Source organism: Mobula hypostoma, chromosome 4 (genome assembly GCF_963921235.1).
Source record: "Mobula hypostoma chromosome 4, sMobHyp1.1, whole genome shotgun sequence".
NCBI classification, from domain to species: Eukaryota; Metazoa; Chordata; class Chondrichthyes; order Myliobatiformes; family Myliobatidae; genus Mobula; species Mobula hypostoma.
Genome location: NC_086100.1, coordinates 101,312,339 through 101,329,637, shown reverse-complemented (window position 1 = coordinate 101,329,637; position 17,299 = coordinate 101,312,339). Strand labels below are relative to the sequence as shown.

At 41.1% G+C, this 17,299-nt stretch overlaps 1 protein-coding gene across 1 annotated transcript in view; it reads right to left on the bottom strand.

Annotated features, from left to right (window-relative positions):
* LOC134345972 (actin-binding LIM protein 2-like) overlaps positions 1-17,299 on the bottom strand; it is a 409,808-nt gene that overhangs the window by 150,792 nt on the left and 241,717 nt on the right. The window contains exons 8-10 of the mRNA XM_063047314.1: positions 16,650-16,708; positions 7,019-7,096; positions 4,901-5,047 (exon numbers count right to left, since the gene is read on the bottom strand). Coding sequence (XP_062903384.1) covers positions 4,901-5,047; positions 7,019-7,096; positions 16,650-16,708 — 284 coding nt within the window. The remainder of the gene's footprint in view (positions 1-4,900; positions 5,048-7,018; positions 7,097-16,649; positions 16,709-17,299) is intronic.

Genomic DNA, 17,299 nt, shown 5'->3' with positions numbered 1-17,299 from the left:
TCCTGCTTTTACTGTATGTTAGTGTTATTTTAGGTTTTATGTGTTATTTGGTATGATTTGGTAGGTTATCTTTTGGGTCTGGGAACGCTCAAAAATGTTTCCCATATAAACTAATGGTAATTGCTTCTTCGCTTTACACCATTTCAGCATGAAAGTTTTCATAGGAACGCTCTACCTTAGCGGGGGAAATACAGGACAAGGGCGGTCCCGTATGGGACAAACCAATTTAGCCCAATATACGGGATGTCCCGGCAAATACGGGACAGTTGGCAACCCCATGGTCAAGTTCAACAGTGCGTGACAGGGAATGAGGAAAGGTGCAGCTGACTCATATCGTTCCCTCGCGGCCCGGTTGCAAATGCTTTGCGGCCTGGTACCGGTCCGCGGCCTGGTGGTTGGGGACCGCTGTCCTAAAGAGTACGAAGGTGGATAAATCCCAAAGGCTTGATGGGACCCGTCCCAGGTTATTGAGTGATGCTAGAGAGGAGATTGCTTAGGCCCTGATGAAGGCCTCTGAATCCTCTCCAGCCACAGAGAAGGTCCTGGAGGACCAGAGAGTAGCCAATGCTGCTCCTCAGTTCAAGAAAGGCAACGGGGCAATCCTGGAAATTATTAGCCAGCAGGCCCCACACCAGTAATAGGGAAGCCACTGGAGAGGATTCCTAGGGACAAGATGTACTCAGACTTAGAAGAACAGGGCCTAACTAGGGACAGTCCGCATGGTCCCATAAGCTCGACTGAGCCCTACAAGGAGTCTACCGACATGAACCAGTAGTTTGAATTCAGAATTGGCTTGCCCACAGATGACTGAGGTTAGAGGCGGAAGGATGCCATCCCAGCTGAAAGCCTATGATTCGTGGTGTTCCACAGTGCTCAGTGCCAGGATGTCTGCAGTTTGTGATATGAATAAATGATATGGACAAAGATGGTGACAGGCGGGCTACTAAGTTTGCAGACTGTGTCAAGGGATGCAGCAGGATATTGATCAGTTATAGTTATGCATGGAATCCAATCTGGGCAAGTTTGAGGTGTGGCACCTTGAGAGGTCACACATAAGGGGAAAGTATACAATCAATGGAGGTGTCCCTAACAACATTGACGTACAGAGCAATCCAAAGCCCATGTCCCCTGAAAGTAGCAATGCAAGTGGTCATGAAGGGAAGCAACATGCCCACCTTTATCGACTGTGCACAAATCCTACTGATGGTTATTCGCAGGGCAAACGGTTTAATTAATCGCTGGTTCCTGCTTGACCAGAAATGCAACTTCATGAAGGACAGTTTACCACAAGTAAGTGAAACATTCTGGTTTCCTCAGCTGAGCAAGACTAGGGAAGACAATCCACTACTATTGGGGACACATTAGGGCTTCTGGACTCAGCGATGATCTCAGCTTCCTTCAGCTTCCACAAATGCTGCCAAACATCTTCCACCTCTGCAGGGGCCAGTCGCCGTGACCTTTCTCTGAACGGGGTGTCCTCGGTCACCTGGATGGTGTGGCGAGTGCTCTTGAAACAACCCACATCAAACTCATCAGTAGAAAAGACACCTTTCAGTTTCAACATCTTCTCTATCAACCTCTTCTTCCTACCCGCAGGAACCGGGGAGTCCCCGAAGTTGAATGACTCAGCAGTCAACTTTCCCCTTTTCGAAGAGAGTTTCTCCCCGGCTTGTCTCACTGTCACTAGGAAGAGATGCGCCAGGGGCATCCCCCTCTTGAAGATGACTTCCCTCTTTGTGGTGTTCCTGACAATCACTGCCATCCTGTTCACCTGTACAACAGAGGACTTCTGCAGTTCAGGCCTCACCAGTACCCCAGCAGGTAAACCCGATTCCTCTTTGTGGTCTTCCGGAGCTTCCACCAAGAGGGCCTCAGCCTCAGGCACTCCAGAAATTTGGGGCTTCCCATCATTCTTGCTACTTCCCCAGGCTGTAACACAATTGTTTTTGACTGGGCGAACCACACAGTCCCTCGTCTAAGCTCAATGTCCGGCCCAGTGTGCCTACGCACTTCCTCAAAAGCAGCTCAAAACACTGGGTGAACCAACAATGTTTTCAGAAAGCTTTCTTCAGCTCTCTCCTTGCAGGCTCCCGTTAGCCTCCTCATAATAGGAGTGTTTGTCCCCACAGGAATTGAAACTCCGCCCTTCTCAACGCAGTCCGGACAATCTGATGCCAATGTATCAAGGACTTCAGCCACTTCCCCATCTGCCTCTGAAAACTCCAGTTTCACTGACAAATAACCACCATACAGATAATCACCCGCACTAAGGCCCAAATCTTTAGTGCACTGAGTGGTAAATGCATCAAATACTGGTTGTAAAACATATGGTATAGCAAAGTGACCTGCGAGTCTGTGTCAAGTATGGCTCAAGCATAAATATCCTCTATCTGTAGCGATACACTGAAGCTTAGCCCCACTAAGCCTTCAGGAATAGGGTTTTTTGCTTTAAGGTATTCCTTGATATATTGTTGGGAATGTCCCCCCCTCCCCCCTCCCCCCCCCCGAGACACCAGGCCGTTTCCTCACTGGGTCTCTTCAAAGTTTCTCGATGTCTCTCTCTCTCTGCTTAAGTAATGGGGGCTCACTCTCCAAAGGGTTTCCCATCGTTCACACTCCCGCCTGAAGGGTCCCTCTTCACCACAGTTATAAAAGACAATACCGGCCACAACCCTTCTCATGGGGCCCTGGCCACTAGCAGCCCTTTGTGTAGTCCGTCCGCTTAGGGGTCCGCCTTCCTATCAACTCCTTCGTACGGGGGGTGGGGGGGGGCACACCCACTGATAACAACCGGGACATCTCAGTTCTCAACTCTGCCACAATCTCCTTTACCACTCCCCTGGGTGGGCTATCTATGGTCACTTCAACACAGGGGGCTACTACCGATGACTATGCCCCGCTGACGGAGACCCCCCCCCGGCCCGTGCCTCCGACGCATTCTCCTCCTCTCGTACTTCTCTGATCAGCTCAACAAACGAAGGAGGGGGGCATGTCTTATGAGGAAGTTGGAGACTCCAAGCAATCAGGTTCCGGGACTGGACACCTTTCGCTATTTGGTCCATTCTTAACTGATCCACCTCAGCTGACTGAATGGCCCCTCTATGCCATAAGCAATTCAGCTCCCTCTTTAGCCAAAAAATGTAGGCAGAAAGCTTCTCTCCTTTCTCCCGACACATTATAAAACCCTGTCATGAGTTCCATTGGGCTTCCTGTCACGCCAAACACCCTTACTAGCACTTGCATGTAGGCTGCAAAGGTGGCAAAAGGGTTCTGTGTCACTACGTCAGCAGCCCAGACTCTCAAACCCTCAACCAATCGTTGTCTTTTTATGTCATCAGAGCACTGTCACTCATCTAACAACTGAGATGCCTGCTCCGCCCAAGTCTCATACTCGTCTTCCCAATTGGGAGTGGGCTTCACCCCAGAGAATACTCTCAGTTTTTGATAGCTAGGACCCTCTGCCTGGGCACTGGGCCATTTATTCACCAGGGCTGATACCAACTCAGAAGTCCCACTCTTCACTGGGGGACTCATTAGACACTCCAAATCAGACTACTCCTTCCCCTCACTCTGCAGAATTGAGAATAACCTGCGTTTGAAGACTCCGCCTCCAACTACGGGAGACTCAGCTTGTGATTTGGCCTGCTCTCTTACACTCTCCTCCTCCCGGAAAGTATGGACAGCCCATGGCCCCCTCTCTCCCAGGGCTCCAACAGTACCAGGCACTGCCATTACATACAGTCTGAACTAAAACAAAGTCTTTGCCCACCATTTTATCAAATGTCCACCCCACAATCGTAACATTGCCTACAGCTTTAACAGTACTTAAAAGTCGAATTAACAATTCATTAGGGATATGAATGTCTACCCCACTCAACATGCACGCATTCATTACCAGTAACACCATGGATTCGCACCACCACTCAACCCCTGCAGCATCCACAACCATGTACCATAATCATTTTACCGGACAATAGTTTAGCACAGACTTAAACACACAACCCACTGGATCAATGGTCAGGGCAATCACACAGCATCCAATTAAAGCGATCCTGGACGCTACCCCCACAATGAAACACTCTGGTTTCCTCGGCTGCGCAAGTCTAGGGAAGTTAATCTCCGGCCCCACCAAACGTGTGAGTCTGAGGCATAAGCCCACCCCAAAACCCCATTTGTGTGATGCTGTGTAATTCGTTACCCTGTTACAAATGAGTGCCACGAAATAACAGACAGCACATCGCACACAATTAAAAGATTTAGCTTTATAATTCTTAGCTTGACTAAAGGATTAGTCAGGAAAAGAACAAAAAAAGGGCCCAGTTTCATGAAACAGACTAATGTGCACAAGTTGGAGCTCACAGTTTCCGTAGGTCACCAATGCTCAATCGATCTCACCCCAGGATTCGTTGAATCACATCCCGCTCTGGGCCGAATCCTACGACGTCTTCTCTCTTCATCTCTCCTGAACCAAAAAAAACTCCAAGCCCAACCTTAGTGTCCCTCACCAGAGAAACTTCCCCTTGAATTTGACCATCCTAATTGGATGGCAGACATTTCTCCTCATTGCTTACTTTCAACAATAACCCAAACATAAGCTGAAACAGGCAGCTCGCACAGAACAGCACAAAATGACATACCTACAGCATAACAGTAAAAAATATGAACCACGGCATTACATAAGGGTCATCATCCAGTACCACAAATTTCCACTCCAACATTTTAAAAAAGAGAGACTTTAAGGAAGGTCATCAGTCTGATCATTATTCCTATTAAGATCTTTTGATTACAATCATTTTATTTAGCTTTTTATAAGGTAAACATAAGGATCACCTTATATAATGTAAGGTATCGAGATTTTGAAAATAGCATTGAACTTCTTTAATTGAGAATTATACTGTACCTCCCCCATTCTATGCCTGTCAATAGCAGAGTAATTGATATATGGTGCATAGGAGATCATGTCAGGTCGATCAATATTGTAAATGGCCTTAACTTTGGGAAGAGCTGCCAAATCCTTGTAGTCAAGAACTTCATCATCCAGCTTGGCCTAAGAAAGGAAGAACAATACAAGGAAGCAAGAGATAATTAAGTCCAATGAATCTTGCTTATTTATTTTATCATCTTCGCCCATCACTCCCAACACCCACTAACCCTATAATCTCTCCTCTACTTTGGAACTCCAAAACATTCCTGATAGTGCTTGTTTTTCTAATTCATCAGGGTTTCCCTGTGAATGCCAGCATTTATTGTCCTTGCCTAATTACCCAAGAGAAGATTGACCCAACTTTTTGAACCATGGCTGTTCTTCTGCTGAAGGTACTGTCAGAGTGTTGTGGATTAGAAACTGAGTGATGAAGGAGTAGCAATATATTTTCAAGTCAAACGTGTGATTTTATACAGAGTCTGCAGACAGTCACATTGTTGTGTATCTGCTGCTCTTACATTTTAGTGGTAGGGATTGCCAATGTGGTGGTACTGTCAAAATACCTACAGATGTAACTGCAGTGCATTTTGTAGACGGTACATGTGCATTGTTCAAAGAGAAAATGAGAGTGAAAGCTTAGGGTGGTGGTTGGGTGTCAGTCAAGCAGGGTCGTTTTGACTTAAGAGGATTTTGAGCTTCTGGTGAGTTGCTGGAGCTAAACATCCAGCAGGTATTGGATATTCCATCACATTCTTGATTTGTATATTGGTAGATAGTATAAAAACTTTAGAGTGCCAGGACGTGGGGCAGTTTTCACAAAATACCAAGCCTCCAATGTACTCTAATACCCATAATATTTATGTGGTTGGTCCAGCTGAGTTTCGATGGTACCTTCAGGGTGATGATGCCGGCGACCATGACAACAGTAATGCTATTGAATGTTAAAGGTAGTGAGTTAGATTTTCTCTTGTTGGAGACATTCATTGCTGGGCAATTCTGTAGTGAAATTATTACTTGCCATTTATTAGCCCATGCCTAAATGTTGTCTTGATCTTGCAGCATCGAGACATGGAAATCTGAGTACTTGTGAATGAAATTGAACATTGTGCAGTCATCAGCAAACATTTCATTTCTGATGTTATAGCGGATGGAAGGTCACTGATGAGACAGCTGAAGATGACTAAAGAGGAGGTAAATAGTTCACAGTATTTTATTTTAACTAAATGAATGTTTGAATTGCATGGAAGATTTATGGACCACATGCTGCTAAATAGGACTAAGATAGATACAAGCTTAATGGTTGGCATAAACATAGGACCAAATTTGTGGCAGCTATCTTCTCATTGGGTTAATTAAGTTGGTCTGCAGTGGATAAAGGGGTATTCTCTCTTTCTCTTGAAACTCAAAAAAAAATCCAATATGTTGAAGTACAATGTGTGGTTATATTATTATGTAATTAAACATTATTCAAGATATCCTCATAAGTTTATTCTGGACCACCAAGCAGTTATTAGTTGTTCTTGTTCAGTAACATCTGCATATAAAGTCGAGATAATTTTTGCTATGTTCCTGAGAATCACTTAAATTTACTATAACAAATTGCAGACATCTGTTTCCATTATCAAAATGGTTAGTAATAAATAGTGCACTTAGCTTCTACTGAACAAAATTATACAAGACAGGAATTAGTTAATTCAAAAATGGAGCATGGAGTGTGGAACACTTATTTTCATTCTCTACCACCACCTCCACACTATACCATTCTTCAAAACTACATTATTTGCAAGCTTCTTTGATCTCACATCAGTGCTGTTCCTTGGCTTACCTCATTAGGAAGTGTGCCTGATCCTCACAATATTATTCATTCAATATTTAAAGAATAAATCAAACAGAAACCAACATTAACTCCCATGTCACTTTTTACCTCACATATTTGACTCACAATCAGATGTCTACTAAATTCATATGATGATTGTGTATATACTCAGTTTATTTCCTTCCTCTTCCCTACCTATTCATAGCATTCATTGCAGTCAGTGTTTACACCACAAACATTGACGAATTCTAAATATTGAAAATACTGAATAAACTTACATATATTATACGGCTTGGGGATCCTGAAGTACTTGAGGCTGGTACAGATGTGATGCTCTCAGAAGATGCACGAGTAACCTAAGGGCAAAACAACGTATCCGCAGTTATCAATATTAGAAGATACATCCATACCTTAACGTATATGATTACAGTCTAAGAATAAGGAACAAACCACATAAGACAGATATGAATAGAATTTTGTTTGTGAAGATGGCGATGAATATTTGAAGCCATGAATACTTAGTCATCAAATTCAGTCAAGATTGAAAGATTTCTGGATATAAAAAAAATTAAGGGACACAAGGATAGTGCAGGAGAATGGTGTTAAGATAGATGGTCCATTATTTTGATAAACAATATAGAAGCCTCAAGTGGCCAGATGGCCACTACATAGTCCTGCTTCATGTTTCCTCCAGGTTATCTAAGTGAAAAGACTCGATGTTTGATTTGAAGAAGCACAGAGTTTTAGTCTCATTAACGCCTATGTTTTATGACCTGGAGTGGAAGGGGAAGAAAAATTATGCCAACACTGTGGTCAAGAAGTAGGATTAGGCAATGTGAAATAAGAAATATTATTTTAATTTGGATTTCATTAGATAGGATGCCACTTCAAAGTTCAAAGTAGATTTATTATCAAAGTATGGATACTATATACAACCTTAAGCTTTGTCTCCTTACAGACAGCCACAAAACAAAGAAACCCACAAGAACCCATTAAAAAAGACCATCAAAAAAGAGCAGGAAAAAAAATTGGGCAAACAATAAAAGTAAGCAAATAACATTCAGAATTGAAGTTCACAAAAGCGAGTCCATAGCCACAAAGCCAGTCATCACTGCAGCCAATCCAGGAGCCTGTTAGTTGCAGGCCACAGCCTCAGTTCAGGACAGAGACAAGTAAACCTTGTAGAGCAGCGAGCTGAACTGACCTGTCCCTCACCTCCAGTCCCAATACTCTGACCTTTTCAGTCTGGTCCAATGCTTAAATCATCTAAACCTTGGGTCATTCCTCCCTCCTAGACCCGGGCCCTGCCTCTTGGGCCTGGGCCCAGCCACCTCAATTTGGCCCACACCCGACCCGACCTTTCCAATTCAGCCTAGCACTTAAATCGATCAAACCTCAGGTTTTTCCTTGCTCTAGGGCACAGGTCCTGCCACATTGAACAGACTCCAAGCAATGGCCAAACATTGGTTCGTTCCTCGCTCTTGGGTCTATGTTGGATCTATGTTGACTCTCAGAACATTTCCATTAACCCACTTATTTCTCTGCAAACTATTTCCCTCATGTAATCCCCACACTCCTAACACAATGTCATCGCACTAGGAGTAATCTAACAACCAACACGTCTTTTGGCATAGGAGGAAGCCAGAGCACCTGGAGAGAACTCATAAGCTCACAGGGTGAACATGTGAGCTCCACAGACAGAACCTTTGACTGACCTTTGTTACAACTGGAGGGGACAGGGGGTGTGAATTCAGAATGGTTTGTGCCAAAGAAGAGAGAAGTGGTCCTAGGATCATATTTGGTGATTGGCTAGGACTGGGGAATGAGCCATGAAAGACAAACATTGTATTGGCAATGAGATATACATGAACACAAGAAATAGGAGCAAGACTAGACCAACTGGCCCTTCAAGCTTTATCTGCCATTCAATGTAACCTCACACCTTCGTAATTTGCTTTGCTTACATCAAAAAACCTGGGTTCAGATTGAAATCCACCACTCCTTCCTGGGCTGTCATTGCAATAACTTTATTAATTAAATCTTTCTCATTGTAGTCTAGATTTAAAGTAGTCTGCTCCATCATCAGTTCCTCAACACATTGACCTAAAAACTTACCAAATACTTTCCAAGAATTCAAACTCAACGTTTGATTTGCCCAATCTGCATGAATGTTAGTGACCTCATGATATTCATTTTCCCGCTTTTATGCACTTCTAATTTTTTTAAATCAAAATTATTCACAATTCTTTATTATTTAATTTGAACTTTCTTTTCTTCCCTGATCTAAATCGTGATTTAATCCTCTTAGGAGCTGTTCTCTACAAAAACAATGCCCTAGGATAAAACCAGAGCTTTTTGGAAGAAAATGTGGCTGAATCCTATAAACGCTGAATTCCGTTACTATATTTCTATTTGCTAAGTGCTGTGTGGAACACAGCCTTTGCCTGTCATTTTAAATATCCCAGCATGTATCTCTAGAACCCTGTGTGAATCTTTTTTAATCTTAAATTTTTAAAAAATTTTTTATATGATTTTTAAATTTATTTTTGCTCAGCATAACAAAACTTCCAATTTCCAGAGACACTTATATTTACATTTCTTCCCCTTACAGACAGCAGACATCAGAACACTTCCATCAAAATACAGACATCACCACAACATCTTATACAAAAGCCCTTATTAGTACAGCAGACAGATTTACATCTATATACTGCAGAAAAGGTTGCCATGTTTTATGAAAACTGTTTGTTTTTGTGTGTACCATATGTGTCAAAAAGTCCAAAGGAATGTATTCCATGATTAATTTACGCCAACCAAAAAGTCCAGGGGCCTTATCGGATATCCAACAAAGTAAAATGTTCTTCCTCGCACAAAAAGTCAGGATGTTAAAAAGTTTTTTCTGATGTGCATTAATAATACGACTGCTGGGGCAGCCTAAGAGAAAAGACACTGGGTCCAGTTCAAGCTCCATCTTCAGAACCTTTTCCATTTCACCCAAAATATCACTCCAGTATGCCTGAAGTTTGGGACAAGTCCAAAAACAGTGGGTGAAAGTTCCAGTATTTACTTTACATTTAGAACACATTGGAGAAACCCCAGTCTTAAATTTCGAGAGATGATCTGGAGTCAGATGGGCTCTATGCAGAGTTTTGAGTTGCAATACTTTAGTTCTATTACAAACTGAAATCTTCTTTGCATTATCACAGATGTCTTCCCATGTTTCAGCTGTAATTTCTACTCCCAGCTCTTCCTCTCAGACCCTTCCAAGCTGCTCAGCCTCTCCACAAGAACATTCCCTCAGGATGCAGTAAAAAGTACTAATAGAGACTTCACCCTTAGAATGAAACACCCTCTTTTCTATGTCAGAACTACAGAAATCAGTTAACAATGATTTTTTTTTCTGTATATAATCTCTTATCTGAAAGAAACAAAAAAGATCCTTATTGGATATGTTAAATTTCTGTACTATTTGACTAAAAGACATCATCGATCCTTCATCAAACAGATCCCCTAGATGGAAAATACCCACAAAAATCCAAAGTTTAAATCAAGAATCCATTCTGCCAGGCTGAAAATCTGGACTACCGGTTATTGGTGTGAAGGGTGATATTTTCGCTGCGTTGCCCTCAATTTGTCGCACCGCCCTCCAAACCCTGACTGTATTCATTGTTATTGGGTTGCAACAATATTCCTTAACTAGGTTCATCCTATTGAGGAAAATCAAATTAATAAGAGGGCATTTTGCTTGTGAAGCTTCAACGTCTAGCCAAATTGAGGAGGGGACCCTGCAAACCCAGTCAACCACATGAGACCTAGACTACTGGGAAGCTGTAACTTAGACATTTTAATACAGGGTCTTTTTTTGTTCCAAATGAAAGAAACAAATCAGCCTTTTATTTTTTTAAGTATTTGTTGGGTAAAAATGACCAGAATCATTCGTATTGCGTAAAGCAGACGAGGATGAATGTTCATTTTGAGCAAGGATATTCAGCCAAGCCAAGAAATGGGAAGAGTGCTCCATCGCTCAAGATCCTGTTTGATTTTGTCAAATGATGTGCAAAGTTAGCTTTGAACAAATGATCAAACATAGGTGTGATAAATATGCCTATTAAACAAAACCTGTCTGCGACCATTTAAAGGGGAAAACACCCTGAGTGTCAGGTACCTGCTGCAGATTCCCCAGAGGCATAGCCTCTGATTTAGTAAAGTTGATTTTATAACCTGAAAAGGAGCTAAATGAATTGGTGCATTGTATAAGGTGGTGCACTGATATAGCAGGGTTCGATAAGAAAATTAGAACATCATCCACATACAATGTAATTTTATGTGACTTTAGTCCTATGTCTGGAGCAGATATTTTGGGGTCTTGCCGAATAGCCTCAGCCAGTGGCTCGATCGCAAGTGAGAAAAGTAGTGGTGATAAAGAGCAACCCTGCCGGCTGCCCCTCAGAATACTAAAATTATCCAACCTAATACCATTAGTGAGAATCGCAGCCAAAGGGTCATTATAAAGAACCTTCACCCACTTAATAAAATTATTGCTCAAACCTAATCGTTCTAAAATGAAAAAAAGATACGGCCTTTTCTTCATCTAAGGAAACCACCAAGCCACCCATTGCCTGTTGCTGACATGCCTGAATCACATTAAGTAATCTTCTGATAATTGTCAGATGATCTACAGCCTTTTACAAAACGCGGATGATCCTCCTTTATGATAAAAGGTAACACAGTTTCTAATCACAACGCTAAGGTTTTAGATAAGATTTTAAGGTCAACATTTAACAATGAAATAGGCCTGTAGGAGGCACAACCTTCAGGGCTCTTTCCTTTCTTAAGAATTAGGGAGATATTAGCTTCTCTCAATGATGGTGGGAGGAGACCACAATCAAATGCATGATTGAACATGTTTAGCATAGGCTCTGATAATAACCCTGTGAACTCTTTATAGAATTCACTAGTGAGTCCATCAGGTCCAGGGGCCTTCCCACTTTGGAGCTGTCTCACAGCTTCCTGTATCTCATGTATAGATAACGGAGCATTAAGGAGGGACTCTTGTTCAGAAGAAATGCCTAGGAGATCTAAATTCCTGAAAAAGGACTCCATCCTAGATTGTCCATCATTACAATGCTCAGATTGATACAGTTTAGAATAAAAATTCTTAAACACAACATTAATCATTTTAGAATTACTAGTGAGGGTTCCTGTCCCATCCCTAATTGAAGCAATAGTTTGAGAGGCATTTTCCTTTCTAGCTAAATAAGCCAAATACCTACCTGGTTTCTCACCATGTTCAAACAATCATTGTTTAGCAAACGTCAATTTTCTTTTGGCTGCTTGTGTAAGTAAAGAGTTTTGTGTACAGCGTAGGGCTGTGATATTCTGTAACTTGGCTGCAGAAGGCTTATTATTATAATCCTTTTCAGCTGCCGCAAGCCTTGCTTCCACTAGGCACTGCTATTCCGCAGCTTGTCGCTTCTTACTAGCAGAATAGGAGATATTTAATCCCCTTGCATAGGCCATAGCGGTTTCCTAGAGCATTGGTGGACTACTAGCTGATTTGGAATTAATAGATAGGAAAGTTTTGAATTCAGAAATAAAGTAGTCTATACATTTATTATCATTCAGAATATAAGGATTCAGCTTCCAGTATCTAGATCATGCTGAATTATCTTTGGGTTTAATATTTAAATATACTGCTCATGGTCAGAAATAGCAATATTTGCAATTGTGCAGGATACAACTAAATCTAGGAGCGTTTTGCAGGTTAGAAAAAAGTCTATTCTGGTGTAACACTTGTGTGGATTAGAAGAAAATATGAAGTCTTTGTCTGAGGGATGTAACAACCTCCAGACATCCACCAGTCCTAGTTCTCCACATAAGCCCCTAATTTGTTTGGACTGTGAGGAGAGCAATGGGGGACCACTAGGCACTCTGTCCATCAATGGGTCCATGAGACAATTAAAATCCCCACCTACAATAATGTGTTGTATTGAAAAGCTTGTAAGTTTGGAAAAAGCATCTCTTAGGAATTTGAGAGGATGAGCTGGAGGGCAGTAAACATTGAGAATACCATAGTCCCCTCCATATACTGAAGCCCTAACAATCACAAATCCCATACTTATCCTTAATGCAGTCTAATAACTTAAAAGGTAAGTTCTTCCTAATTAAAATGGCCACCCCCCTACTCCTGGTATTAAAAGATGAAAAATAGACTTGATTAAATCCACTCTGTTGCAGTTTTAGATGTTCTTTATCATTTAAATGTGTCTCCTGCAATAAGGCTATATCCACCCTTTCCTTTTTCAGGTTTAGTAGGATTTTCTTTCTCTTGATTGGTGAATGACTCCCCTTAATGTGCCAAGTGCACAATTTTAATATATTACTGGTCATAACCCTTTATAACAATCATGTGACTCCGGAGGAGAAGAAACCCGACTTAAGATCAGCTGAGCAGCAATAAGTAAATTTTTTAAAACCACGAAAAAAACAAAGCGCCAACAGTGCTGAACAAGAGGACTTACCCCACACTTAAAGAGGATATCTGAACCTTCTAGCGCCCCATTTTCTGCCCCACTGCCAATATGGCATTTAACATAATTAAAAATGAAAACAGGGCATAATTTATCAATCCACCAATTTGTTATCGTCATGTTTAAACTCCTTCAGGCTGGAGCAGCACCCCTAATTTAACCATATAATGAAACTGTATTAATCAAAACAAACACGTTATCCATCCTATAAGATAGCTTGCCATCGAGTAATGAAAAGGTAAAATAAAGCAACAATTGAGCATGTTATCGTCCATAAACAGGGCTACACAATATACTGTATACGTTCTTTAGCCCAACGTGGCCACAAAAGTTTTAGCTTTGCCAGGAGAATCAAATATCTTGGTGGTCCCATTGCAGATGATTTTCAGCACCGCTGGGCATAGCATAAAGTACTGTATTCCCGATTCTCTCAGCCATTTCTTTACCTGGTCGAACTCCTTGCGCTTCCGAGTAACGGCTGCCGAAAAATCTTGAAAAAACATAAGCCTGGACCCCTCATATATTAAAGCCTGAGCATCAGTCCCGCGGCGCCTCAAAACCTCCATCACTGTTTGCTTATCACCGAAATTATGGAACCGCATGAGGACAAGTTGAGGCCGTTGGCCTGGGCCCAGTTTTGGCGACAGCATACGGTGAGCTCTTTCCACTTTAATCTGTCCAGCCTTGGTTTTCAAATCAAGGAAATTAGGCAGCCAGCCCTCAAAAAGCTTTGCCGGTTGGCTGCCTTCTGTACCTTCAGGTAGACCGATGATTCGTATGTTCTTTTTCCTACTTCTGTTCTCAAGATCATTGATATAGGCAGACAGGCTTTGAACTTGCTTTTCCAGCGCCTGGATGCGGCTTTGGGCTTGATCAGCTACCGCGGAGACTCGGCCCTCGGCTTTGGTCGTTCTTGTATCAAGATTTTTAAGCTCCATTGTGTGGTTTTGGAGTGTTAGAGAGAGTGGAGCCAGCTTCTCGTCCATCATTTTGGATATGTTCTCCATAACTTCCTGAATTACTTGACAAAAAGCAGGGTCCAACGTGTTAGCATAGCTAGCAGTAGCTAGCTCCTCAACCCCGAGTGAGCTGCCTTTTTAGTAGCTTTTGATGGCATGGTGTTGAAGCAGCTCAAAAAAATACTCATCAATGTTCAGGTCATTAAATCCGACACTTGGGCATTAAAAAAAAAGTTGAAATGTATAGGTTTACATGCGAAATTATCAGTGTTGCAGTGCTGAGCTCAGCAAAGCAGTCACTTTTCACTGCGTCGCCATCTTGAAAAACCATGCACTTCTAATTTATACTTATTTTAACACTGGTAGAGGCTAATAAATAGCTCTGTCAATGTTCTTTTCCTCCTCTGCTGCTGCTTACTGATTATAATTGTATGCAGTATTCTGCCAACCATTGTCTCTTTATAATCACCATTTTGATGATACCTCTAGTTAACAATGCCACCTTAGCACTTTTACCTCTTCATTTGCTCTTCTCAAGTGTCAAATGCCAATTTTGTCATCGTCTACCCACATTACTGTCATGGACCTTTAGATCAGTACCATTTAATGCCATGTGCTGTCAGTTCAACTCTCCAAATTGGAATGCAGTATGTAGTTGAATTTGCTCTTTGTTCTTTGATCCCATATGCTATATGCCTTTGTTTCCACTTCCTATTTATTTACCTCAAATATTTCTAAATTCTAGTTTTGTTTCCTTCCTTCCTGACTCGCTCTTTAATTTCTCAAACACCTGCTAAGTTTAAATCTTCATAACATAAGCAATTCCCTCTAAAATGTAAGTGATAAGGAATGGTGGGGTGGTGGGGGGAGGAGGAAGGAATTGAAGATTGATACCATCATTTCAGACCTCCAGAGACTTTAGGCCTAGTTGATCAGAATAGCATGGGATCAGTTGATCAGGGAATCAGAGAGTCTGGAGAGTATAGTTGGGAGGCACTAGAAGGATTTGCGGGGTGGGTGGGGAGCTGGAGGTTATAAAACAAGGAAGGATCTTCGCAACAATTCAGTGTTGACCATCCCTGACCAGCAATACACTGGAAGACCTTGTTGACCCAGGAGCCCACCAACAATCACATCCAGGTACTGCAGTCCAAATGACCTCAAAAATGTTCCAAAATGAGTGCCACCTGAGAAGTAATATCATCGCACGTGTTCTCACCAAACAAGCCTACAGTTCCTGGAAGCTTCCAGTGATGACATAAATCTTCAATTTCTCACCCCTCATTTCTTGCATTGCTTATATTCATTGAGGGTTTAACTGGCAGACGTTTTGGAACCTCCTGGGTTCTGGGGAAATTCGCACCCTGAAATTATGACTAAATTTCTGGAGAAATGGAAAATAATTCAGAAATTGTCCTTTCCACATTTCATGCCAAAGCAGTTTAGTGATTTTTTTTTAAGCATTATTCATGAGTTAAATGTCTTACTGGTGACGTAAGTACATTCAGAGAAATATCTTTCTTCCCATCTTAGATGCTTCACAAAAAATAGCATTGAGATATAATGTTTAAATATGAGCACTAGGGGATTTGCAATAAGCAACATTTGTTCAATCATTCCAGCTCCTTTGTCAAGTCAACGCAGCATGGAACTAATTGCACTAATTACTTATCCTATATCTCCATAAGTTATATTACATGCTGAAAGAACCAGTCCATGTGCCAAAGTTTGACAGTTTGAATATAAACAGATTTTCACTGATCTCTCTTACTTTTTATGATTATTTTAAGAAATTTTAAGACCTGACAATGACTTTGTGAACAAAGGTAATAGTTTTTTCTCGGTTCCTATTAGAACACTTTTACTTGATACATTGATCACTCAGGCCTTACTGAACAAACTCTGCGGCTTCGGCCAATTAAAGCAATAGGAAGTTCATAGTTAAATGGGTTCAGACAAATTTGTTATTCATATCTGGTTTAGAAACAACTAACCACATTTTCTGTTACTCTGGGTAACCAAACACAAGTCACACACTTGTGGACATGTATGTGCATACGTTTTCGCCAGTATTCATGCAGAGTAACACGTATAGTTGTTCTGTTAATGTAATTTTAACTTGGTTTTCACTTCAATTCTAAAGAATCTCAATAAAATAAATACAACAGAAATTTTAATACTGCTTAATGAACCAGCACAGAAAAGCAGGTTCAACCCAGCCATTTACAATTTGGAAAAACAATAAAATTAAGTAGCTACATTATAAAACATAAACTTAAATGTTAAAAAATCATGAACAACTGAGACTATTTGAGATTGTTGTAATTGAATTATTATGGTAATAGCTTATTAAAATATAAATAATTGGTGCTTCATTCAATTATTTAGTTACAGGTGTGACAATATTTCTTTCAACTTACTTTTTGCTTTTCTTCTGCCCTAGCAGCTTGTTTACAGACTGGATGCCAAATTAAAGCACCTGTAGTAAGTAGAAGCAAAAAATAAACAAAATGGGAAAATATGAGTTTAATTCACATTTCTACATATCAAGATCCACTTTATCATTATCCTGTTCATGTCTTTTTGTGCAGAAAGACCATAAAAATTATGGAAGAATGTTGTGGCTGGCCTGTTTTCCCAAATGTATTTTGTGTATGAGAACCAGGTGAACTGAAAGGGAGAGATATTGCTTGTTTTATTGTTGCATCCAAAATTGTGCACAAGGTGAAAATATGCTCAAAACTTGAAGATTTCAAGTTATTACTCTCTTGGAACTTTGACTATATCAATTGGCATTTTTGCAAACACAAAACAGGCAGAATGAGTCTCATTCCTGTAATAAATCTAAAATATTATCAATCAATGCACACATTATACCTTAAACTGCTGCTACATCAGGGAGCTCCACAAAAGAAATCTGGATGACAACTTGCAGTCACAACAGTAACCCTGACATACATTTGCAGTTGTCTAGATACTCAAAGCTGCGTGGAGACCCAGTGAGATTTTGTCTGCAACAGACAAACTGCATCAAGTCCAGATCTTTGCTCAGGCAGGAGTTAATTCTAGC